This window comes from Thunnus albacares, chromosome 22, assembly GCF_914725855.1.
Source record: "Thunnus albacares chromosome 22, fThuAlb1.1, whole genome shotgun sequence".
NCBI lineage: Eukaryota > Metazoa > Chordata > Actinopteri > Scombriformes > Scombridae > Thunnus > Thunnus albacares.
Window position 1 is genome coordinate 22,424,451 of NC_058127.1, and position 22,031 is coordinate 22,446,481.

At 39.8% G+C, this 22,031-nt stretch overlaps 1 protein-coding gene across 4 annotated transcripts in view; it reads left to right on the forward strand.

The window, feature by feature from the left end:
* The window catches only part of nrxn2b (neurexin 2b), a 714,140-nt gene that overhangs the window by 332,502 nt on the left and 359,607 nt on the right, over positions 1-22,031 (forward strand). For all 4 annotated transcript variants that reach the window (XM_044341047.1, XM_044341046.1, XM_044341049.1 and 1 more), the window contains 3 exons: positions 8,429-8,590; positions 17,355-17,793; positions 19,304-19,687. In XM_044341047.1, coding sequence (XP_044196982.1) covers positions 8,429-8,590; positions 17,355-17,793; positions 19,304-19,687 — 985 coding nt within the window. The remainder of the gene's footprint in view (positions 1-8,428; positions 8,591-17,354; positions 17,794-19,303; positions 19,688-22,031) is intronic.

Below are 22,031 nucleotides of genomic sequence, written 5' to 3' on the forward strand. Positions count from 1 at the left end.
GATTTCATCTGTGATTGATGACATTGGTCCCATCCTGTCCCACTTCCACCTCCAAACTTACAGTATCCAGTGGTTGTATTCCTGCATCCTGTTTGCATGTTTCTATTGGCTAGAACATCTTAACATCCGCATCCTCACAGGGTCTAAATGCTGCTCTAGCCCAGCACGTGTCAGTCTGTTGTACACGTGTCTAGACTTTTTTTTTTGGTCTTTGGTTTTGTTCTTTTTTGTTTGTTAGTTTTTTTGTTGCCGTTGTTGCATACTTGTCCAAATAAAACCTTAACATTGAAAGCTCTTTTCCTTTCCCCATTTGTCTGTTGTTGTGGTACCCTGAAATTAAATTTACTTCCCCACTACTTCCCCATTTTTTGCTGCATCTTGCCAGATGTTTTTTTGTTTGTTTTTTTATTTAATAGTTGCTCTGTTTGTGTTGTGTCTGATGGAATTCTCCCCCCATTCCCATTATTCCTGTCATCTTTCCATTTAAGTGCATGGCTTGTGTGTCACCCTGTTAACTTGGATGGATTCATTTTGTTTCTTCTTAACCAAAACAAACCCTTGTCACATGAAATAACACATTCAATCCAAATCTGGATCTGGTTTGAGCAATCAAATTGCAGAGGACTTTTAAAGAATCCTCACCCACTCCTACTACTTCAACTAAATTTACTAAAACAAACGTGTTACTAATCTGTTTGAATCAAACCTTTGTTGTAACTGTACTAACAACCATTTTTGTGTCTGACTTTCCCTTACTTACAAAAGTACTAACCGATTTCGTTCACCCTCCAACCCTTTTAACTCTTTTCGGCACACAGCTAAAGAATCCCTGCCCCTCTTTCTCTTCCCTCCCTTTGTCAACAGTCTCCAAAACAGCACTCACCCCACACTTCCCAACCTTCCCTCATGGCTTTACTAACCTAGGGATGTAGCTTCGTTCGTAGTTCTATGATGTTTTAGTTTACCAAACTAGGTTCAAGGTTGTTTGGTTATTTAATGTTGAAAGACAGGACCATCTCTCACAATAATTGCGCCCGGCCTATATATATATGATCTGCCAGACACCTATTGAAGTCCATTGCTGGATGGGAACCCCTTCTTTCTCTTTCTCTCTCGAGCATCCCTCCTTCCTGTTACCTGATAGGAGGGTCAGTGTGTGCGCTCTATTATGACACGTTTCTTGTATGATCCTTTAACTAAAAATGTAATGCATTAACTCCAAAATATAACACATTGTTTCTCCCTGCAAAAGATCCTTGACAGTAATCAGACGTAGTGCCAACAAGGGTAAGTGATGTACTTTCAAGGTAAGCGCGTTGCCTCCTTTTTGCATGGGTTATGATGTGAAATATATAAAGGTACTGATAGGTGTCCATATTTGGTAAGGCTTTACTTTACAAGTCAAAAAGTCAGAAATTGCTGACAAAGAAACTAGACTCAAAGCAAAGATTGGATGTTCAAAATCATGACTGCAGTTGGGAATTGAAGGAAAAACATCATCTGTACTGCTGAATAGAAGATGTATGCACTTTGAGAGTGGGTGACTCACATAAAGCAATTTTCCATTGTATGTGTTGAAGGGCTGACAAGAAATAGCTTCAAATACCATAGACTGTAAAATTCTTCTTCCTTTTTTTTCTTTTCATATTGGGGATATGGCTAACATAAGCTTGGAGACTTGCTTTGATACTTCTACCCAGCCCCTTCAAAACCACCTGGGTTCTTTCAGATGCACTTCTTTATGGAAGTAGTGGCTGTTAAACTCATGTTACTTTCTACTCACGCTTCCTCATTTCTTTTTTTAAAATGTTATAGTCAAGGCATAAGTTGCTACCGGACTCCTGAAAATCAGTAAAGGCAGTAGATGAGTTGTGAGCATTCTCACTATGTAGGGAACGGTGTGCATGTGTATACAGCAGGGCTCGAGACTAACAGCGTCCCATCGTCCCGGGGACTGTTGAAAATGTGTTTGGGGCGAACAGAGTTCTTACCCAGGATGCCTCTGGAATTAAATGATTTTATTTATTTATTTAAAACTGTTGCTTAGCAAATAAGTTAACCAAGTGCTGACTTCAATAGAGTGTGTTCTCTCATGCTGTTACTATAGTTACTATCACTGGCTGGCTACTCAGCATGAGACCTGAAATGTTCTTGCGCTACCAGTCCATCCATCCCCTCAGTCACAAACAGCTTGCTGGCAGGAGCTTGCAAATATGTTGCGTTGATTAAACAAAACACAGTGCTACCCTGGCTGTGTGTGAGTATATTAGCTAAAGCATACATTTAGACATTTTCAATACATTAATGTGGTCTTTTTTGTTATAATCTAAGCTTCAAACACTAATCAAACACAGCTTATACGTGGACAGTAATGATGTGTGCCATTGCGCGGATTGCAGTTATATCCACAGGCACTGCGATTAATCGGTGGATCTAGTGGCTCGGGTCATAAAAAATTACATTTGGGTAATAGCAGATGGATTTCAGGATGGATGCATTAATCAGGAAAATATTAATTACCTTTTCTAAAGATGTGAACATAGCAGAGAGAGCAGAGCTGCGGTCCGCTGCTGCTCTGCTTCATTTTTCGTCAGGCACAAATTACTAACTCAGAACCAAGCAAACTAACAACAGGGAATAGCAAGAAATATACAGGCACTAACACTAACAATTATATAGTTGAGATTGCTGTAGAAATTGGTGCAGTCAGCATATTACAGTCTTTCCAGACCACATGCGTTATCACGTGCAGAAACGGGACCGCAGTAGGAAGCATACATAGTAGGCTATATAAATATGAAACTGTATTGCAAAGGCACAATTTACAGTTACTGAGAGCAGTATCTCTAATCTTTAAAGTAAATCATCAAAGAAAACACTCATACATCAACAGAGGTAGATTTAGTGATTTGGGGGGCGCAGGCAAACTCTGTCTTGCTTTACAAAGTAAAACAACATTTTGAGTTTTGGGATGGTTTGCATTCACTTCGGGAAGGTTAAAATTGTTTCTCGGGATGGTGGTGAAAAAAGTTAGTCCGGAGCCCTGGTATATAGTATAACATGATCTAGCTACATCACCAAATGTTATTTAACCAAACGCATTATTTACATTCGAGCCCGCTTAAATTGAAACATGGTTTCCGTGTATACAGGATCTGATTAGTCTTATCAATTCAAGTATAGTGTTATTGTTTTAATTCTATTCAATAAGACTTTTTTGTGCCATATAAGTAATCCCTAGCACAGCTGGAATCATATGGACTGGGATCATATGTTGTTTACTTGATGAGAGGGGGATCTTCTTTACAGAGCCCTCAGTATTCAGCAGCCTGCAGTCATGGAGTCAGATATGGTTATTGAGCCAGTGACACGCTCAGCTGAGCACAGTTCAGGACTCCACACAGAGTGCAGTTCTAGTTCACCATACACTGTATGTGAAGCCCCATCATAAAAGCTGTGCTATTCTGCAGGCAGTTGGTATTTTATGAGGAACAAGCACAGAAGTGAAGGATTGACTGAATAGAAAAGAGGTTAATAACATCATATAAGACATGCCCCCACCACAGGACTATCAAGGAAGCTAGTTCAGCAGCATGTGGATGGGTAAAATGGAATTTGAACTTAGAGCTGTGTCAATCCCTTCACAGTATATTCAGCTGTAAACAGCTCTAGTGGGTTTTCTAATGTATCTGGGACACACAGGTTCAGCAAAGATCAGCCAGATCTGTCTGGTTTCTGTGTGCATTGGACTAAAGAAGCATTTGATAAGCAGCTGAGAAAAAAAACAAGGGATCCAACCGAGGCAGCAAGTGGGCTTTTGAGTTAGATCATTGTATTACTTATACTCACCTATTTAAATAGTTGAATTTTTTTTTAGTGGTGCAGTGTTGGTTGCTTGTTTTTAGGCACCCGTGAAAGGTGGAGCAAGGCCATATATGTTTTTTTTGTTTTGTTTTTTTGTTCGTTTTTTATTTTATTGATTTTTAATATATCCTTGGGCAGAGTTCAAACAGGGAAAAATAATAAAGGAGGATGATAGAAAAGTGTTGATTAGCCAGTTACATTTAGTATTAATAAGGTTTTGCTTCAGGAGTTAAATTGTGATCACAGAATTACAAAGAATTATTATCAGGCCATATTGTTGCATTTGCTCAGGTTACTCAAAGAGATTTTTCCCAGAAAAAGAAATCACAGATGCTTTCATACTATAAATAATGTGCTAAGCCACCATTTCATGTTAATGAGAAAATGGTATAAGAAATATTAAAACACAAGTAATCGTAAAAGATGCAGCATTTTGGCACAGGAGTGATGGTCACCATCCCTGGTTGTTCTGGATGTCCTTACTCGGTACTGCTTTGGGGTCTGTCAGTTTGATCACTTTGAATACATTCACAATCATAGAAACACAGACACAGGTGGTATTTCAGTTGGATCCAACATTTCAACCATCATTAATTTTACCCGTGAGCTATTATCACCATTAAGTATAGAGGAATAACAGAGGGAGCTAATATTGTAGGTTCACCTCTGTGGATATTAACATGTTCTATCAAAGTGAAACTTTACTTTAAAGTGACTTTATAGTTTCCTCTGTGGCTCAGTCAGATTTACCTCCACCACCATCCAGTTTATAAGCTGATTCCAGGGACAGAAGAAAATGGTAAAATTAAACTATAAATTGGTAATTTTCTTTCAGAATCATTCCCCAGCTGCCAGCTTCTCATCTGGCTTTGCCAATATATTAATAAGATATTCATTAATAACAAATTCTCATGCACTTTAAAATTAAATATAAATGCATGTCATATTAAGAACTGTAAAATAGCGCATATAGTGTGCTAACTATAATTATGACCTAGCTTTGTTATAAAACCAATTATACCTTATGAGCACATTCAAATATTTCATATTTTTTAATATTCAGGTTTTGTGAGAGAAAGGTCCTCCTAATTTGGCGGATCTGTCCACATCTGCACTGGGTGACATGTTCCTTTGCCCCAAAGATTACAATCATGTTAGTTTGTTTAGAGACGGTTCCAAAGACAAATGACGACAATGAAATTTTCAGCCTCCAGGGACTAGTTCCTTGTACAGCAGACACCACTGTGTATGCGTAGGAACATAGTTCTATTTATGGAGCTTCGCGAGCTTGTGTTACATATCACAACTTCTTGACTTTGTACCGAAGTTCTCTGAGAAATTTACAGCACAGTGGAATACCACATAGATCAGTAGATGAGTTCATGAGTTCATTGTTGGTTTGGCTCTGCACACAAGAAAAATGTAATAAATCGCCAACCCTGTTCTTTAATATTTAATTTGTTGGAGTTAATTTAAAGAAAGATCAGTCTGCATTTTGTAGCAAATGTTTTGAGATGGGGATGTATGCAGATTTCCTCCAGACTGTATGACTTCCAGGCAGGCAGCACCAAGGTATTTCAACTAGCAACCTGTTATATCATCACCCTTTCCTTCCTCCAGCCAGTGATGCAACTGCTTGTAATGTTACTCAATGGGATGATTGTGCAGTCTGGAAGAAGCAAAAACTAGCTAACTCTTCTGAATAATTACAAAGTTACCACAGAGGAAACACTCGGATATTTGTTTTGATTTTATTCATTTTTTGGACTAATAATGCATGTGCTTGTTTTGGATCTCTGACATATTGTCTCTGTGGGGTTTTTATTGTTTAGATCCAACCTCTGATCACACAGCGACTCACTGAATATAATATGATTGCCCCAGGCATTGTTTTCGTAATACTGCATGCATTAAAAGCTTTGATGAACTACTAAAGTGGTGTAATCTAGAATGATAGAGAGGGCAAGAGAAAGAAAGACAACAAAAACATTGCTAATTTCTCCTTTTCCCTCTTTAACTGGGAACTTCATAGGTGTCTGGCAGCTAGCCAATGCTGGTTCCTCATGTCTCCAATCAGCACATCAAGCCACAAAAATATACTGTCAAGAACCCTCCACAAAATATGATCCCAAATTAAAGAGCCTAACTTGGCCATAAAATATGTTGGTGTTCTTCAATATTTTAGACATTATAATTTCAGAAGCTTTACATGTCTTTACCTTTTGACATCGCAAATCCTATCTCCTTACGTCGAGAAGAGGTCATGCCAAGGGTAGATGGCTTTGGCCAAAGACCATAGGAACATGCTTTAAATGCATTGTGAGACTTCCCTCCCCACCCCCCGTTCTTCCTCCTAAGCCACCAGTAAGGTTTCGCTGCTCACTAAAATGGCCCTACTGAAAGCCTCATCTGAGATCTCCAAAGACGACCCCAACACACCACCACTGTCAACTGCAGATTCTTCATGCTGGATCCATCTGGCCAATATGATCTTCTTTCTCAATAAGTAGCAACAGCAGACATAAAAATGAGTTGCCCTGTTAACAAGGGAAGTACGGCAAAGAAAAAAAGAAGTGAAAAGAAATCAACAACAAAAAAAAGACGAGTATTCAGCTGGGACGACTGATCTGTTGAGTGCAGTTGCTAAGGTTTCTTTTCAGCCCCCTGCTTTAGAATGTTATTTCCATGGCTGAGACCTATACTTCAGGTTAAGTTACAGCTTTTGATTGAGGATAAATTGCATTTTTATAGATAGAAATAAATGCTTTTGTGATTTTCTTTTTTTAAACAAACTGAAAATGTGCTATTAGTGTAAAATTCAATCAATCTATCACACTAAAGGAAAACAATCTCTAGATCCAACATGCAAAAATACTTCTATATCCATAATCACATAGTAACTGAGCAAATGTAAATTTGAACCTCAGATAAAATGAAGGTAGTAGTTTGTGCTAGCATTACATTTGAGTGTGCGAAGGTAATAAAAAAACAGATGGTTGTGTACGTGGCTCCCTGCAGTGCTGTATTTATGCTGTGTACACTTATGCAGAATAACAGATGTTGAATCAGAGACTGGAGTGCCTCACTTTCACCCAGGCCAGCTCTATTAGAATAATTAGACAATAAATTGGTCACTAACTGCAAAAGTCCCTCCCAAATCAAACAGCAGGATTTGGCAGGATGTTTGTATCGCAGCATAGCTGATAGCAAATACAGCCATGATGTAATACAATCAGCCAAATTGTACTTATTAGCATTTTCAACAATCACTGGAATTTGTCACATTGTAATGAGTATAATGTAAAAAGACAAGGTTTTTATTTGCGATGACTGCTGAAAAAGGAGGAAATCCTTATCCTCATTTGAGATGCATTCTAATATCAACTGAGCATATATCATGTCTCATTTTTATTCACTCTTCAAGTACTCTTTGAACTGACAAGGTAGGGACTGGTGTTACATTTAAAACAGTTGCCTCACCTCATTCTGTAAGGTCTAGTGTTACATCAGTACAAGAGTAGTCTCTACATATGCTGTTGTAATTTAGGTTAAAACTCTTTTTGAGCAGGTCATGTTCCACTAATAGGCGGGCACTGAGACTTAATATTACAGACATCGAAATACCATTTGAGCTTAAAAGAAAAAAAAATGACAGCAATCTCACAGAAAAGCCTGGGGGAGCCTCAAAAATGTACCATTTTTGCATCGTACCATTTAAATTAATTAATGAATTTAGTTTTGGGGGGGTATAACAGTCGTGTTTGTGCACTGCAGTCCACACTATCTTATACTATCAGCTTGCAGCTGTGTGTTTGATTCCACTTGGTGCTTCCTGCTCTGTAAGCAATCAAACATGCAGCTCAGAATGTGTAACCTTGCACTAAAGACAAGACTGGAGGCAATTAAATATTGAAAAGGAAGTTATTTTTACTGGGAGTTCCTTGAGTGAGGACTGGTTCAGGAAAGGAATATTGCAGAATAACTATGTCAGTGAAGGAAAGGTCATTTGATAATTTAAAAATAGTGTTCCCTGTAAGGTATCAGGTATTTGTACTCGTTTCGTGAAACCACTGATTCAGTGCATTTTTTTAGATAGTTGTGTGTTAATTATTGGCATGTTTATAGAAGAAGGCTGTTTATACTTAAACTGTTTATTACTTATATAGAATTCTAAATGTCTTTTCAGCACACTAAATCCAGTTTAAGATACAGGTAATTTCTACTTTTGCCTTTACTCACCTAAATAAAGACTGTTCCTCTACCACAGCTATTGATTATACAATGAGAACAGAACTGTTCCATTGGTTTACTTTTAGCAACTGCACTCTAGAGTGAAAGCCCCCAGTCTGACTGGCACCAAAAGCAACCAACCAAGCGATACCATTTAGGGGTTGGCCCAGCCTATAACTTGTGTTTAATCCACTTTCTTCCTTGTTTTTCTCCTCATTCTTCTAATTTCTCTCTTCTCTCTTCATTCTTTATTTCTTTCTATCCCTGCTGTATTTCTCTCTCCCTATCTCTTTGTCTTCTTTCATCTGTCTCTTTTGGGCCATGCCTATGCCAGGTGACCATCTCAGTTGATGGTATATTGACCACCACTGGTTACACCCAGGAAGATTACACCATGTTGGGCTCAGATGACTTCTTCTACATCGGAGGGAGCCCCAACACTGCTGACCTGCCCGGATCGCCGGTCAGCAACAACTTCATGGGCTGCCTTAAAGATGTGAGTGACTGGGTTTGATGTAATGTGTAGTGTTGTGATTATTTACTGTATGTAGCTCAACACGCCACCATATACACCATCGCTTTGTACTGTGTCCTTGCCCCAATGCTGGTAGTTTACTTGCTGTTAAAACGTTTCCACTGCACCAGCCCGCAATGCAGTCTAACCACCAGCGTGTGATAAGTTTAAAATATCACAGACGCTCATATTGCCTTATGAGAAAATGTTTATATTTTTTGTCAGCTGATTACCTGTTTTCATCAGTTAAAGGACCATTATGTAGGATTTAGTAGCATCTAGCAGTGAGGTTGCAGATTAGAACCAACTGAGTACCCCTCCCCTCAACCTCCCCGTCCAAGCGTGTAGGAGAACCTAGGGTGGCCGTGAAACTCACGAAAAAAGCGAAAGGCCCTCTCTAGAGCTGTTTGGTTTGTCCATTCTGGGCTACTGTAGAAACATGGCAGTGCAACATGGTGGGCTCTGTGGAAGAGGACCCACTCCCTTTGTAGATATAAAGGGCTCATTCTAAGGTAATGAAAACACAATGATTCTTTTCAGGTGATTATACACTAATGAAAACATACTTATGAACATTATATTCCATTTCTGCCAAGTCCATTCTGCTAGATGTCACTAAATTGTACACACTGGACCTTTAGAAGATATCTCTAAACTCTGGGTAACGATTTTCTGTTCCAAACAAAATGAAATGCAATGGGAAAAAATGGTACAGTTATTTCAAAGTCGCAAAAAGAAAACACAACATCCAATTGTGGTATAGCATCATCCTCACACATGCTCACACACACATTTGCGCGGACTCTGAAACAGTCACTTGAGAATCATCAGTCTGTGCAGATATAACTCCCATGAGTGAGAGTAGGAAGTGTCGGACATATAATATCCTGAATTCCTTTCAAGTTCCTCCCTTCTAACCATACTGCAGACAAAACACATCCACAGTACTCACCATAGTGGGCTGGGCTGAAAAAAATCAGACTGAGATTTATACACATAGCCATGCCAGCATACACATATGATACTAATACGCCGCCACACATAGTCATGGATGGACATGTAAGGGACAGTTGCCTCATAAAAACTTTGTTTCTTCAATTTTGTCAAAAATGACTTATTTTCACCAGGGTTTTATTTCACTGCTTAACAAGCTGTCAAGAGGACCAATCACAGCTTAAAGTATTATGCCCTTGTAAATGTAATGACTTGTATAGAGGCGACGCAACATGGTGCCATCGCATTTCCTCATAAACCACGCTGATTGAATAAGTAATTACTTTTGCCATCACTTTTAATGGATCGCACAGTAATCGCCCTATCTCTAACTTAATTATGCCTGTAGAATTACATTTTCATTATTTGGGTTGCTATTGGAAGGATCCCTAGTGGCTCTTAAACTTCCCAAGGCGTTTAACTATCCTCTCTCTCATCAAGACAAGGCTGGATTTACAGTCAACCTACAGACAGAGCAAAGGCAGTGGGAGGGGTGTGAACAGTAAGGAAAAAAAGACAACTGTTAGCGCTAACAGCAACAAATAGAGGTGAAAGTAAAGAATCAAAGTGAATAAAGTGCTGGGAATGGAAAGTCAGAGCAGATGGTTGGAGAGCAGAGCATTTAAGACTCTGTCAGATAGACTGATTGATCTCCCAATAAATACCAAAATGAGAGAAGATGCTGCACGGAGAAAATTAGGAAGAAATAGCTTGAATTAAGAGTGCACGTTTAATATGTGTAATATTGAAATGAGAACATGTTTCAAATAATAATGGAGCTGCATTTATCAGCAGACAATTTTAATGGATCGCAGAGCGCAGACAAAAGTAAGAAAAGGAATGTTAATGAAAAATGGATAGTTTTGAGGCAGAGGGTGAGAGGGAAGGGAATATGTTCCAGAAAAAAATCCAGAGAGAAGTGGTGTTACTGTAAACATCAGACATCAGCATTCATGTTTGACCTTCTGCCAATGGCTGAATTTTTCAGTTAGCAGCTTGGGTTTGGGTCAGCACTGCAAAACATATCTCAAAATATTGTACAGTCAAGTATAGAATGTTAAAATCTTGTTTTCCACAAATCAATGGAAACCGTTTGCTGACAGCATTAGGCAGTTAGTCTGAATTCCTATGGGCCTGCTGTACAGCAGACACAGAATTTTAAAGATTCCCATAGTGTACTGTTTACTCTGACTCCAAAGTGAACAGTTTCTGTACAGTATGGATCTGAGATTAGCACTGAATCAAATAAGACAGTCCTGTATGTCTGCTTTTCTGAGTGGCGTTACTATGCTCCTTCTATGTTTGTATGGGTAGCTTCTGGGTGCTCGTGTGTCCTCGTACTTTTTTTGGAGGGAGCGGGTATTTTTGTACTGTTTTTGGACTAAGCTAGACATTGCCCTTGAGAAAATCATGGCTTTAAACTGGAGATTTTTTCAGGGCACTGCAATGGAGCGGATGATGATTTTACCCCAGAGGATCAACAAAAATATAACAAGCCTGTATATGTGTTACTCAATGTCAGACCTTTTTTTACTTAAAGTAATACATTTAACACTCGATACCAGTCCCCGTGGTATCAAAAAGATATACTGTTGAATCCAGATTTGAGCTTACTAGAAGTTTGCACTGGTCGTCTTTCCTGGTGTTTGAGTCATATGGGCTCAACTCTTCAGCTGCAGTCAAGCTTTAATGAATATATCAGCTGAACTGAGCTACAAAGGTAACTACGGAGAAGGACTCTAAGAAAACCCACAATGACAATTACTGAAAGCGCCAGGTAGAGTAGTAGTGGCTGAAAGTAAAGAGGAAAGTGAGTGTTGGGGGGTTAGACGGCGGTGTGTTTCATCCTGTGCTAGTTCAGTGGCACAGCTCGGATTATCAGTGGTGTTATGGTCCGGGGCAAGGCTTTCATGCCGCCACCGTGGTCAAACGCCTTTGATACGCTTGGCCAGCACCCTCCAGGCAGCAGGAATCCAAAGGAAGAGCACAGCAGAAGAAGAGTGAAAAGGCACCAAAAGACGAACTGAAACCCTTTGCTGTGTGTATATGCGTGTGTGTGCGTGCGTGTGTGTGTGTGTGTGTGTGATCTTACGTGTGTATTCAAAGTCACCCACATGCTATGATCATACACTGTGTGATGTGTGTTTTCTAGGCTCCCAGTCAGAGTGGTGGGGTGTGAAATCAGGTCTCCCTGCTCCTCAGCCCCCCAGTCTTGTTTCCACAGATTCTTCTCTTCTTCTGCATGTCACCATCTGTCTCTCCACCGCAACCTCCGCCTCTCCATCTTTCTCCCAGACAGTGACCTTGCTATCGCCCATTTCACACTCCTCCCTCCATCTCAGTCTCTCTCTGCTCCTGCTCGCATCCCTCACTTCACCCACCTCTCTCATCACCTCTCTCTGCCTCTCATCTTCCCTTTCTCGGGGGCAGTTTTGTGTAATTAAGTCCATGGTAGCGCTGTTGGTACGCCAGCTTTGCCATCCTGACGGCCAAATTAAAAATTGATTTCTTCGACTGATTCCATGCACTGGATGAATGCTCTCGCCCTCCTCCTTGCCCTCACTCTCTTTCACTCCCTCTCCCTTCCTGCCCTCCCAACTTCATATTGATGCTCTATCTGCAGCCCCTTTCGAGTCTCACCTTTGTTGCACAATAAAATCTTCTGGAGTCACCCATCATCCCGACTCAAACTCCACCTACCTCAAGTCCATATTCATTTTAGACTTTGTTGTCGCAAAGTCTATTCTTTGCCCTTTCCATTTGTGCTTCCTTATCACTGAGGCAACAGTAATCAATACAGTGTGGTAATGCTTAGCATAGAGGATAAACCGCCAGTAAATGTCACTTCAGTCGATAAATATATAAAATGAGTTAAATTACTTCATATTAACACCTTGACGGATTGATTAGTGGATTGTCTATGAATCTCTTGTATCCTTCCTGCAAGATCAGGCACATACTGTGTGATATATGGCCGAACATTCAGAACCCTAAGTGCATTAGGAAAAAGTGATTATTTTTGTACTGCTGACCTGCAGGGTTTTGGATTTGCAGAGTTTCTCAATGACAAAACAAATCAATCGAGTCACCCCTGAGGAAGGCTTTGGCGATACATTACCTTGTTTGTGCTTTTTCACTGTAATCACTGATCCAAAGTCCATGTCCAGGGCCTCAAACAGTCTGATTTTTAGAAAAATCACTGACGTTAATCAAAAAACAAAAACACCCTGTGGCTCTGTTACCCAAGTCAATGAATTCTGAAGTCAGAAGTGATGATCAAATCAAAAGGGGGGACAAAAACTGTGTTGCTAGGCATTATTAACTCTGTTCAAGATTTCAAAGTTTTTTAAACCTTTGACAGTGAGCCTTTTATTTGTGGACATAGCAAGTGAGCTTCTCTGCAGTGGGTAATTGGGTTGTTAGATGAGCTGTTGAGACTTGCCCTCCCAATATTGAAGAGGACATATTACAAAATATCTCTATAAAGCCAGACAGCCTCAAGGGTTTGAAGATATGAAAGAAAGGCATATGGTCTAGAAGCTGAGTCAGCACATGCATTTATAAAGCATCTGCCCCTGACTGAGGACAGGTTAGCTGGGTCCTTTGCTTTACAAAGGCACAAGTTTTTTGATAAACCTTTCAGAAAGGGCCTTGCTTGCCTCACACCCTTTGGTGCTCCCATACATCCCTCTGTCCCTCACTGACCCATGTCTTTCTCTCATTTTTCATTCAGAGCTGTCTTCTCCTGCGTCTCTCCTGGCTGTACACCTCTCCTTAATGTTCGTCCACCTTCTTTTACCTTCAGCTCTTTGCTTTTTGTCGCCCCTGGCTACTCCTCTCCTTTTATGTTTTTGTTCTTTTGCTAGAAACACTTAAGTGACTGTGGATAGATAGTTTTTCACACACTTAATGACTGAAAAATGCAGTGTTTGTTTTTTTTCTGTTTGTTTGTTTGTTTTTTTCCTTTTTTTGTCTGGCCCTCATTGAAGTGCGCACACTAGAAAGCAAACTAGAATTGGACACACACACTAAAGCAAACAAGCACTTAAATGTGTACAGATGATCTGGAGTGCCGCAGTAATAACAGTAATGTTTACCATGTACCACCTGACATCTAAACCTCAGAAAAAATCCTGCACTTGTTGGGGATCACAAACATCATCACCATCAATAACCAATCATGTCGAATGTTAAAGCGAGTTGACTGCCTTCGTTGTTGTTTTAATTGGTGACACATTGGATTGCACAAAATCCCTCTGAAATTGGAAGTCTTGACATCAGTGACATATTGAAAGCTGGCATGATAATCTGTCATTGTGCTTGTGACACCCCATCTCTGCCTCATCAGCTAGTTTGATCACATTCATGACTAAGAAACCAAAAAACTCAGAGGAATGCATTGTTAGCTGTTAATTAGTATTTTAAAGACATTCTGTAGCCTCACATGCAGCTATTGCTGGTCTTCATGTAGATAGGGGTTGTTCACTGACTCGATTACAGGCAGATGTCAAGACTTAAGATTTAACCTTTCAGTCTAAAGCCCAGCTAGCAGCTCCTAGTCCCTAATCAGCAATTTGTCTATTATATTGTGTTATCTTTTGTTTACAGTTGCCATTCTAGGTTAGTCCAGAGAAGAGTAGTGTTAGAGGAAAGATCATAATATGTTATGGCCAAATAAGAATCTTGATGTTGCTTTTTTTTAACAAGTGGCAAATCTTTTCTGGATGGTGTTGCTAAGAAAAGGTCCTGAGGTCTCAGGAAACCATATGATTTATCATTTAGGAAACAAGACTATCCATAGCAAATATAATGGCAATCTGGTCATTAATTTTTTTTAATAATAATAAACTTCTAAACTATTTATAGAACTATTTTTAAAACAAAGTTTACAAAGTACTTTACAACAAAAAAACAGAACAGGTAACCACAACAGTGCAATGAGTATAAAATAAGGCAAGAATAAAAATAAATAAATAAAACAAGATAAGACAGGATTAAAATATTGTGGTTAAGATAACTAAATCAATGTGATTAATAAAAGGGAGCCAAATTAACTATAATTGGAGTAAACTATACAATTAAAGTGTGCTGTGAGAAGTGAATCTCATAGTATTTCAATTTACAAGAAGGTTTGTATGGACTTTTGAAAATTCAGTGATTTAAAAGTTATCAGTAGGCGTTTAAAACAATTCTAAAACAAATAGGCAGCCAGTGCAGAGAAGCTAAAATAGGTTTCATGTGATCTCATCTCTTGGTTCTAGTTAAAAACCTTGTGGCTGACTTTTGTACAGCCTGTAGCCTGTCTAATGCTTTTCAATTAAGACAAGTAAAAATGCATTGCAGTAATCAAGTCTTATGCTGTCATTAACCTCAGGATTAATGAAGAGACAATTTTACCTAACCAATATAATTAGGTATTATCTTCTTGGGGACTCAAATGTTGGTATACTAACTTCAATATCAATCTGACAATTATTTGACTGGATAATTGGTCTGGAACAAAGTGGTAAATTGATCTATTCACAGCACCTTATACCTTTCAAAACCAATAAATAATAATCATGTTTGATGTCGCTGGTACTGACTGGGAACAAGCCTACCAAATAACTTTTACAAACTATTTAGCTTAGACCTGGGCTTAGACTTTGGTTGGAATTCAAACTCTGTCATTAGAGCCATATTGCAAATGCAACAAAAGTTATGTACAGTATGTCTCCAGATTTATTTCCAGCCTCATCTTTTCCCCACATGTTCTATGATCCTTTGTAAAAAGCAGTACACCAGGCTGCATCCAGCAGCATGGGTAAACAAAAATAAATACCTGAAAATAAATAAAATAAAAATAAATCTTCTCTTTCCTCCCACTGCCTTTTCTCTCTTTCACCTATCTATCTTTGTTTCTAACACCTTAAGCCAGGCAAGCTCACACCCCATTAGCTGCCAGTTTTAGCATTATCATGGCTAATTATTAAGACTAATCTCTGCTAATGATGGCATTATGAGGTGTACAGTACATGTGGCAGTGTGACCAATGTAGGAGATAACAAAGGAGGCTTAAGTTGGTATATATGTGTTCCTGTAGTGCATTCTGGGTCTGTGTGTAGGTGTAATGTATCTGTAATGCATGCAGGTGTAATTAAACTAGTTAAGGATTCTCTAAGAGATAGAGGAAGGCAAAGGTATCCTATCAAAACATCCAGATATCAAAGTTATGCCCAACTTTACCCTTAAAATTGAATCCTGACAAAACTCATTAGAAACATCATATCAACTTATCTCTATTACCTTTCAAATCTCTGCAAGTTGATTTTCACAGTCCACCAAAGGGAATTGAAACCAATGGCTATATGGAGGTTTATCAATCTAAAACGGTATTGTATGAATTGAAAATGGTGTGCAGTAATATCAGTTTACGCAGTTTGTAGTTAATAGACTAAATCACGGAAAACCACTTATATGGCCCTTGAATGCATTTTGTCAAAGGAAGAGGGTAAAGCTCCTAACACAACAAGCAGGTAGGTCTTCTGTGTGTTTAATCGGGGCCACATCAATAGAAACATGTCTGTTGTTGCGATCAAACCTAAGACTTTACAAAAACAGAACAATTTTCTTCCCTTCGAAGCTGCAGCAGTGGAAGAAAACAAAGACAGAAATGTGGAGAAGGAGATTTTTTTTTTCTCCATTACCTGTCAGAGAGTATGTTTGGGTCTGTGAGAGTGTGAACAGCGCTACAATCAGGAGAGAAAACACACAGACAAACATGAAGACCTCAGCTGCTTCACACTATTACCTTGAGGACAGCCTCTCAGAACGCTGTCTACAGAGTGTTCAACAAATAAAAGGAGAACTAAAACTATGAAAGACAAGGATAATTTACTTTGCCTTTAGCACTTAATCCATTATGAATGCACACAGTGAGGCATAGACACACACTTTGAGCTGAAACAATAGAGCCGTATTTCATCAAAGGCTGTTGGAGACATTTGCATTAAGGCTCTAGGCAACATTCACTTCTCTGTGTCTGGATATCCCCTGGAGCCTTTTAATTTTTTCCGTTTATTGTACATACTGTATATACTGACATTTCTGAGCTACATTTTTTTACAACAACAAATACTTTATACGCTTTATGGATTTGACTAAGAGTTAGGAGTTTATACAGTAGTGATCAGAGCTTGATGCACAGAGCAAGTTGTGGACCCACACAATCCCAGCACACCCAGGCATCAGTGAAATCAATGAAAGCATGCCCTGGGCAACTTGGTGGCCCCAAGTGGTAGCTCAGTGTTTGAATTTTTCAAAGTGTGAAGGACTTTCTTAGTAAATCATGTAACATCAGTAAACTGAGCACTCCTCTGACCTAAATTTCTTGTTCTGGGATTGTGGGTTGGAGATGGAAAAGCAGCTTCTGTAGCACAATGAATTTTTCAGTCATGTATTTCATTCATGTTTCGATTCATCATTTCCCCACGCTGACAAGTTTTCCCAGCAGCCACTATAACTGACACTTGGAATTAATTTGGGCAATTAGGATGCATCTGCAGCCTCTAAGTTTTGTGGACAGAATGTGCTTCTCTATCGCAAGCTACATTTTATGTTTTAGGCTATTTCAAAGTCCATTTTAGAATAATAATGCAATTCTATATGCCGTATTTGAATCCACAGTCACACGTCATCACCCCTATTTTAGAGAGGGTACATGAAGAACAGAATTATAACTTGGTAAACACTTGCTCTGTTCTCTGCTCTCCAGGTGGTGTACAAGAACAACGACTTTAAGCTGGAGCTGTCACGGCTGGCCATCGAGCGTGATCCTAAAATCACCCTGAATGGTGACCTTGTGTTCCGCTGCGAAGACGTGGCCGCCCTAGACCCTGTCACCTTTGAGACCGCTGAGTCCTACATCTCCCTGCCCAAGTGGAACACCAAGAAGACAGGGTCCATCTCTTTCGACTTCCGCACCACAGAGCCCAGCGGCCTCCTACTGTTCAGCCACGGCCGCCCTCAGGGGCCCAAAGAACAGAAACCTGGGAGGGAGCTGAAGACAGATTATTTTGCCATGGAGCTGCTGGACGGTTATTTGTACCTGCTGATTGATATGGGCTCTGGAAAAACAAAGCTGAAGGCCAGCAACAAAAAGGTCAATGACGGAGAATGGTGTCATGTAGATTTCCAGAGGGAAGGGAGAAAAGGTGAGGAGTGCTTTAAACTCTGGTAATTTTGAGACTGACATCTGTTCAATAAGTTGACTGAGCATGTGACATATTCTTATTGCAGTATTGTTGGAGTAGTCATTCACATTCACCACCCACATCTTTGAAGCCAATCCAGATGTTCTTATTTTCACATTAAGAGGCAGATTCATGTCAGTGAGATATTTGCTACTTTTGATTGCTCTTTTTACTTTGTAAGATTCAACGTCTTCACAGTTAGCAGTATGTCAGAAAATTATAAGATTATATAGACTATTTACTGACCTATATTAAAAAAGGAGATACTTTCATTGTATAAGGATAAAACCTAGTAGTGTAATTTTACCTGGCAGTCATAATGAAAGAAAGGAGAAAAAAAAAAGTGAAATCATACTGTGCTATCAACTTTACCTCACATTTAATGTGAATTTCATCCAGCCCACTGTCTAGCCTTTTGTCGTGTCAACAAGAATATCTTTTGTCTGTTTTTTTCTGCACACTACTGAAAATACAAAGTAGCAAGAAAAAAACTCTTCACAAAACACGACACCACCAGACAGCACCGACTATTCTTTGCAGCTTTAGAATTGCTTTTCAAATTGCTGGCTACTATAGCTGGCTCCTCAGCATTTTACAAACCACAAATGTGTCCTTGGTTAAAACATGCACTTATTCTTAATCTATTAATATTTCTTTATTGAATTTCATTGTGTTTTGTAGCTTCTTTAGGCAACAGATTGGAGGTGTTCATTGGATAATGGTAACTTAGTGTCACAGAAAAAGGAGACTGAATTGACCCCTAAAACAGTCTAGCTCCCCATGCTAATCCAAGCATGCCAAAGCCAAAGCTAAGAAAAGGTTACACATACTATTAATAACACATGTAGTGTTATTTATTATTGTGAGATTATTTTTCATACCTGTGTGTTGGCTAGTGATATCTCTGCCTGCATGTGGGCGTAAACAGGAGCATCTGCATGCTTGAGAGTGTGGTGTCTGATGAACGATCTGTAGGTGGGCAAGCACCTTGGATATTATATCTCCCTCTAATGGCGTGTTATAATGAGGAAGAGTGTGAACAAGTGTGTGTGTGTGTGTGCGTGTGTGCGCTCACTGCTACTCCTGCTGTAATTGGCTTTTAATAGAAAATTAAGACGGAGTCGTTAATCACGGAAAGAGAGAGGGCCTTTTGTTTCACTCGCTCCCTGCTGCATTCTGCTTCCCTTCTCCTCCATTTAGCCTATTACAGACACATTAGACACACACACTCTCCCTCTCTCTCTCTGCTGTCATCTATTCTCCCTGTCTCATGTCCATCCCTCTGTCTGTGTCCTGTGCCCCCCCAACCATTCACTCACTCACCTCCATGACCACACACATCAATCATTTGCACTGTCCCTTTGACATGCACAGGTACATATGAGCCAAGTTTTATGTTATTTATTTTAATAACAATTATGATATTAGCCAGTTCATATTGCACTTTCTTGTTTCTGTTTCTGTCTTTTAGGATCTATCTCAGTCAACAGCCGCAGCATGCCCTTCAGCTCCCCAGAGGGCAGTGAGATCCTTGACCTGGACAGTGATATGTACCTTGGTGGGCTGCCTGAGTCAAAGTCGGACCTCATTCTGCCACCTGAGGTTTGGACGGCGCTACTTAACTACGGCTATGTGGGCTGTGTCCGTGACCTCTTCATAGACGGCAAAAGCCGTGATGTCCGCCGTCTGGCTGAGATCCAGAGTGCGCTGGGCGTCAGCAGTTTCTGCACCCGTGAGCTGCAGAAACGGTGCAGCAGTGCCCCCTGTGGCAATGCAGGTCTATGCAAAGAGGGCTGGAACCGCTACATATGTGATTGCACCGGCACCGGATACTTGGGCACCAACTGTGAGATAGGTAAGGAGGGTGGTGGTGGAGGAAAGGGGTGTCTGTATGTCTGTCTGTTTTATACACCCCTGCATGCATAGTTTGTAATATTGGGTATACACAAATCAGAAAGCCATTGTGTCGTCCAAACCAAGGTACACGAAACGACACAGTAAGCTTTCTTACAGTGAAGTAAAAAGGAAATTCAAAAAATTGAGGCACTATACACTACAATATTTATAAAATGTGCAAAGGGGATCACAGATGGTCCCAATATGACACAATGTAATGTCTCTAAATCTTTGTTGTACAAATGATGCACAATTCAGTAAATGAACCAGAGCAAGAAAACAAGTGTAGAATGAACATTTGAAAACATTTGACAATGTGTTGCTTTGTGTTTGACACAGCCAAGCAGCTGCTGTATAGTAGGAGCAAAAGCTCCACAGGGAGCTATGTATGAACCAAATGCCACCCGAGGGTGGGTGGCACTGGGGCCCTCCAGTTGGGAGGGGGGAGTCGAGGCTAAATAACTGAAAGGCTGGCAGCAGTGTGGCAGAGCAGCCAGGCCTACTGCTGCCATCTGTGGCAGTCACGCAAACCCAGGTGGCGCATACGCCATCACGATGCGAGGTGAGCCAGGCAAATAGGACCACGTACGTCTGATTCATCCCAATTAGCTGCAGGCGCCTCACTTCATGGTTTGTCTTTGCACATCCGTGGGGGTGAGTGAGCCATGACAGTATGGGATTTTGAAGGAGAAGGAGGGTAATGAGGGAAGGCGAGATTGGATTCAAATCAGGACAGTGGAGGTAGAGGATGAAATGTCTTTATTTTTGAAGGGTGATATTTTAACAGTTTTGTCTTTGGGTGCTCAGATGACAAGTGTAGTTTTAGCGATGCTCTTCTGCCATCTAGTGGAGCTTTGTGTTACTGCAGAGTTATGGCACAGGGCAGTTTTGTATTAACCAGCAACACATTTCTCTATGCCAGTAGACTGAGTGGATAGATTAACAGTGTGTGGACAATCAACGATATTGATTGGAGGAAAAACTCAGAGGATATTACATGATCCCTCCAAGCCACATAAAATTAAAATCATTGATGATGTTTTGAGCAGGCATTAGGGTGATAATGAATATTTTTTGTTCACTGTGGATTGTTGTGATTGATTGTTAGAATAATGCTGCATTGAGAATATATCACATTTATATGTAAGTGGGGTCTTTGTCAAAGAAGCCAGTACCTGTTTGTCCACCCATCGCATGGTTTTTCTACATCTTTTAGCATCATGTTTTTTGTCTGCCCTCTAAAACCTAAATGTTGAAAGTACCATGTGACAGTGACTCTTGTTAGCCTGTGGTGACACATATCGACCCGAACTGCAAAATAAGAGCAGTCCTCAGGGAACTGTCACTCTGCACAGCAGTATATTTATGGCATGGCTGATTCTAGAGAGTGTAACCACGGTTGTGTCTAGTGTAAATAAGGATGTCTCGGAAACCAGCTGCACTTTTGTTTTTTGTCATTTTTCTAAGCCTGAAGTGAGCCTGACATTGGATTCACTGATATTTCTTGTGGTTTTCTGCCTTTTATTATATTGAATGTTTTCTTTTTGCGTGCTTAATTGTCATCCGATGACAACTGATAATAGGGACATAAAAGGCCCTGAGCAAATTCTTTACACAGTCAAACATGAATTTGACACAAATTTAGAAATTATTATATTTATTGACAAAAAGAAATGGTAGCTAACATAAAGGTGTATCTGGCATCACTTGCTACTAAACTTTCAAACCCACCGAGTGATATTATCCTTTGATCAGTGATACATTTTCAGTCATCAGACCAACATGACTTTGATCATTGTTTCTTACTGAGTGTTCCCTTGATCCTATTCTATAGATGCAGCACTCAGATACATCTGTTTTCACAAATGAATTTTGTGTTAGTTCTGTATCAGTTTTGAAATGATAGTAGTTAAGTAAATACCACAAAAAATCGAAAAAGGCAAAAGTATATGACAGGTATGTAGTGGAAAATCGCTTGATCACTCAATAAACACACAAATAGATCATTGTCAGGTTATGAAATAATGTTATCAAATAATACAACAGAGGTACAATAGTACTCAGCCAGTCCTTTAAATACTATTGTACAAAATTTGAAACATCTCCTTTCTAACTTAACATGTCAGTAAACAACCCTCAGATAGAAACAAAAGTCAAGAGTTCAACTAACCCAGGAACAGTCTTTCCTCACAACCATATATGACAGCACACACGCATGCACTAAGTAGCATCACAAAGTAACATTGCTACCATATTAAATTAAGAACAAACAACACTGTCCTCTAAAGGCTTATCAGATTGAC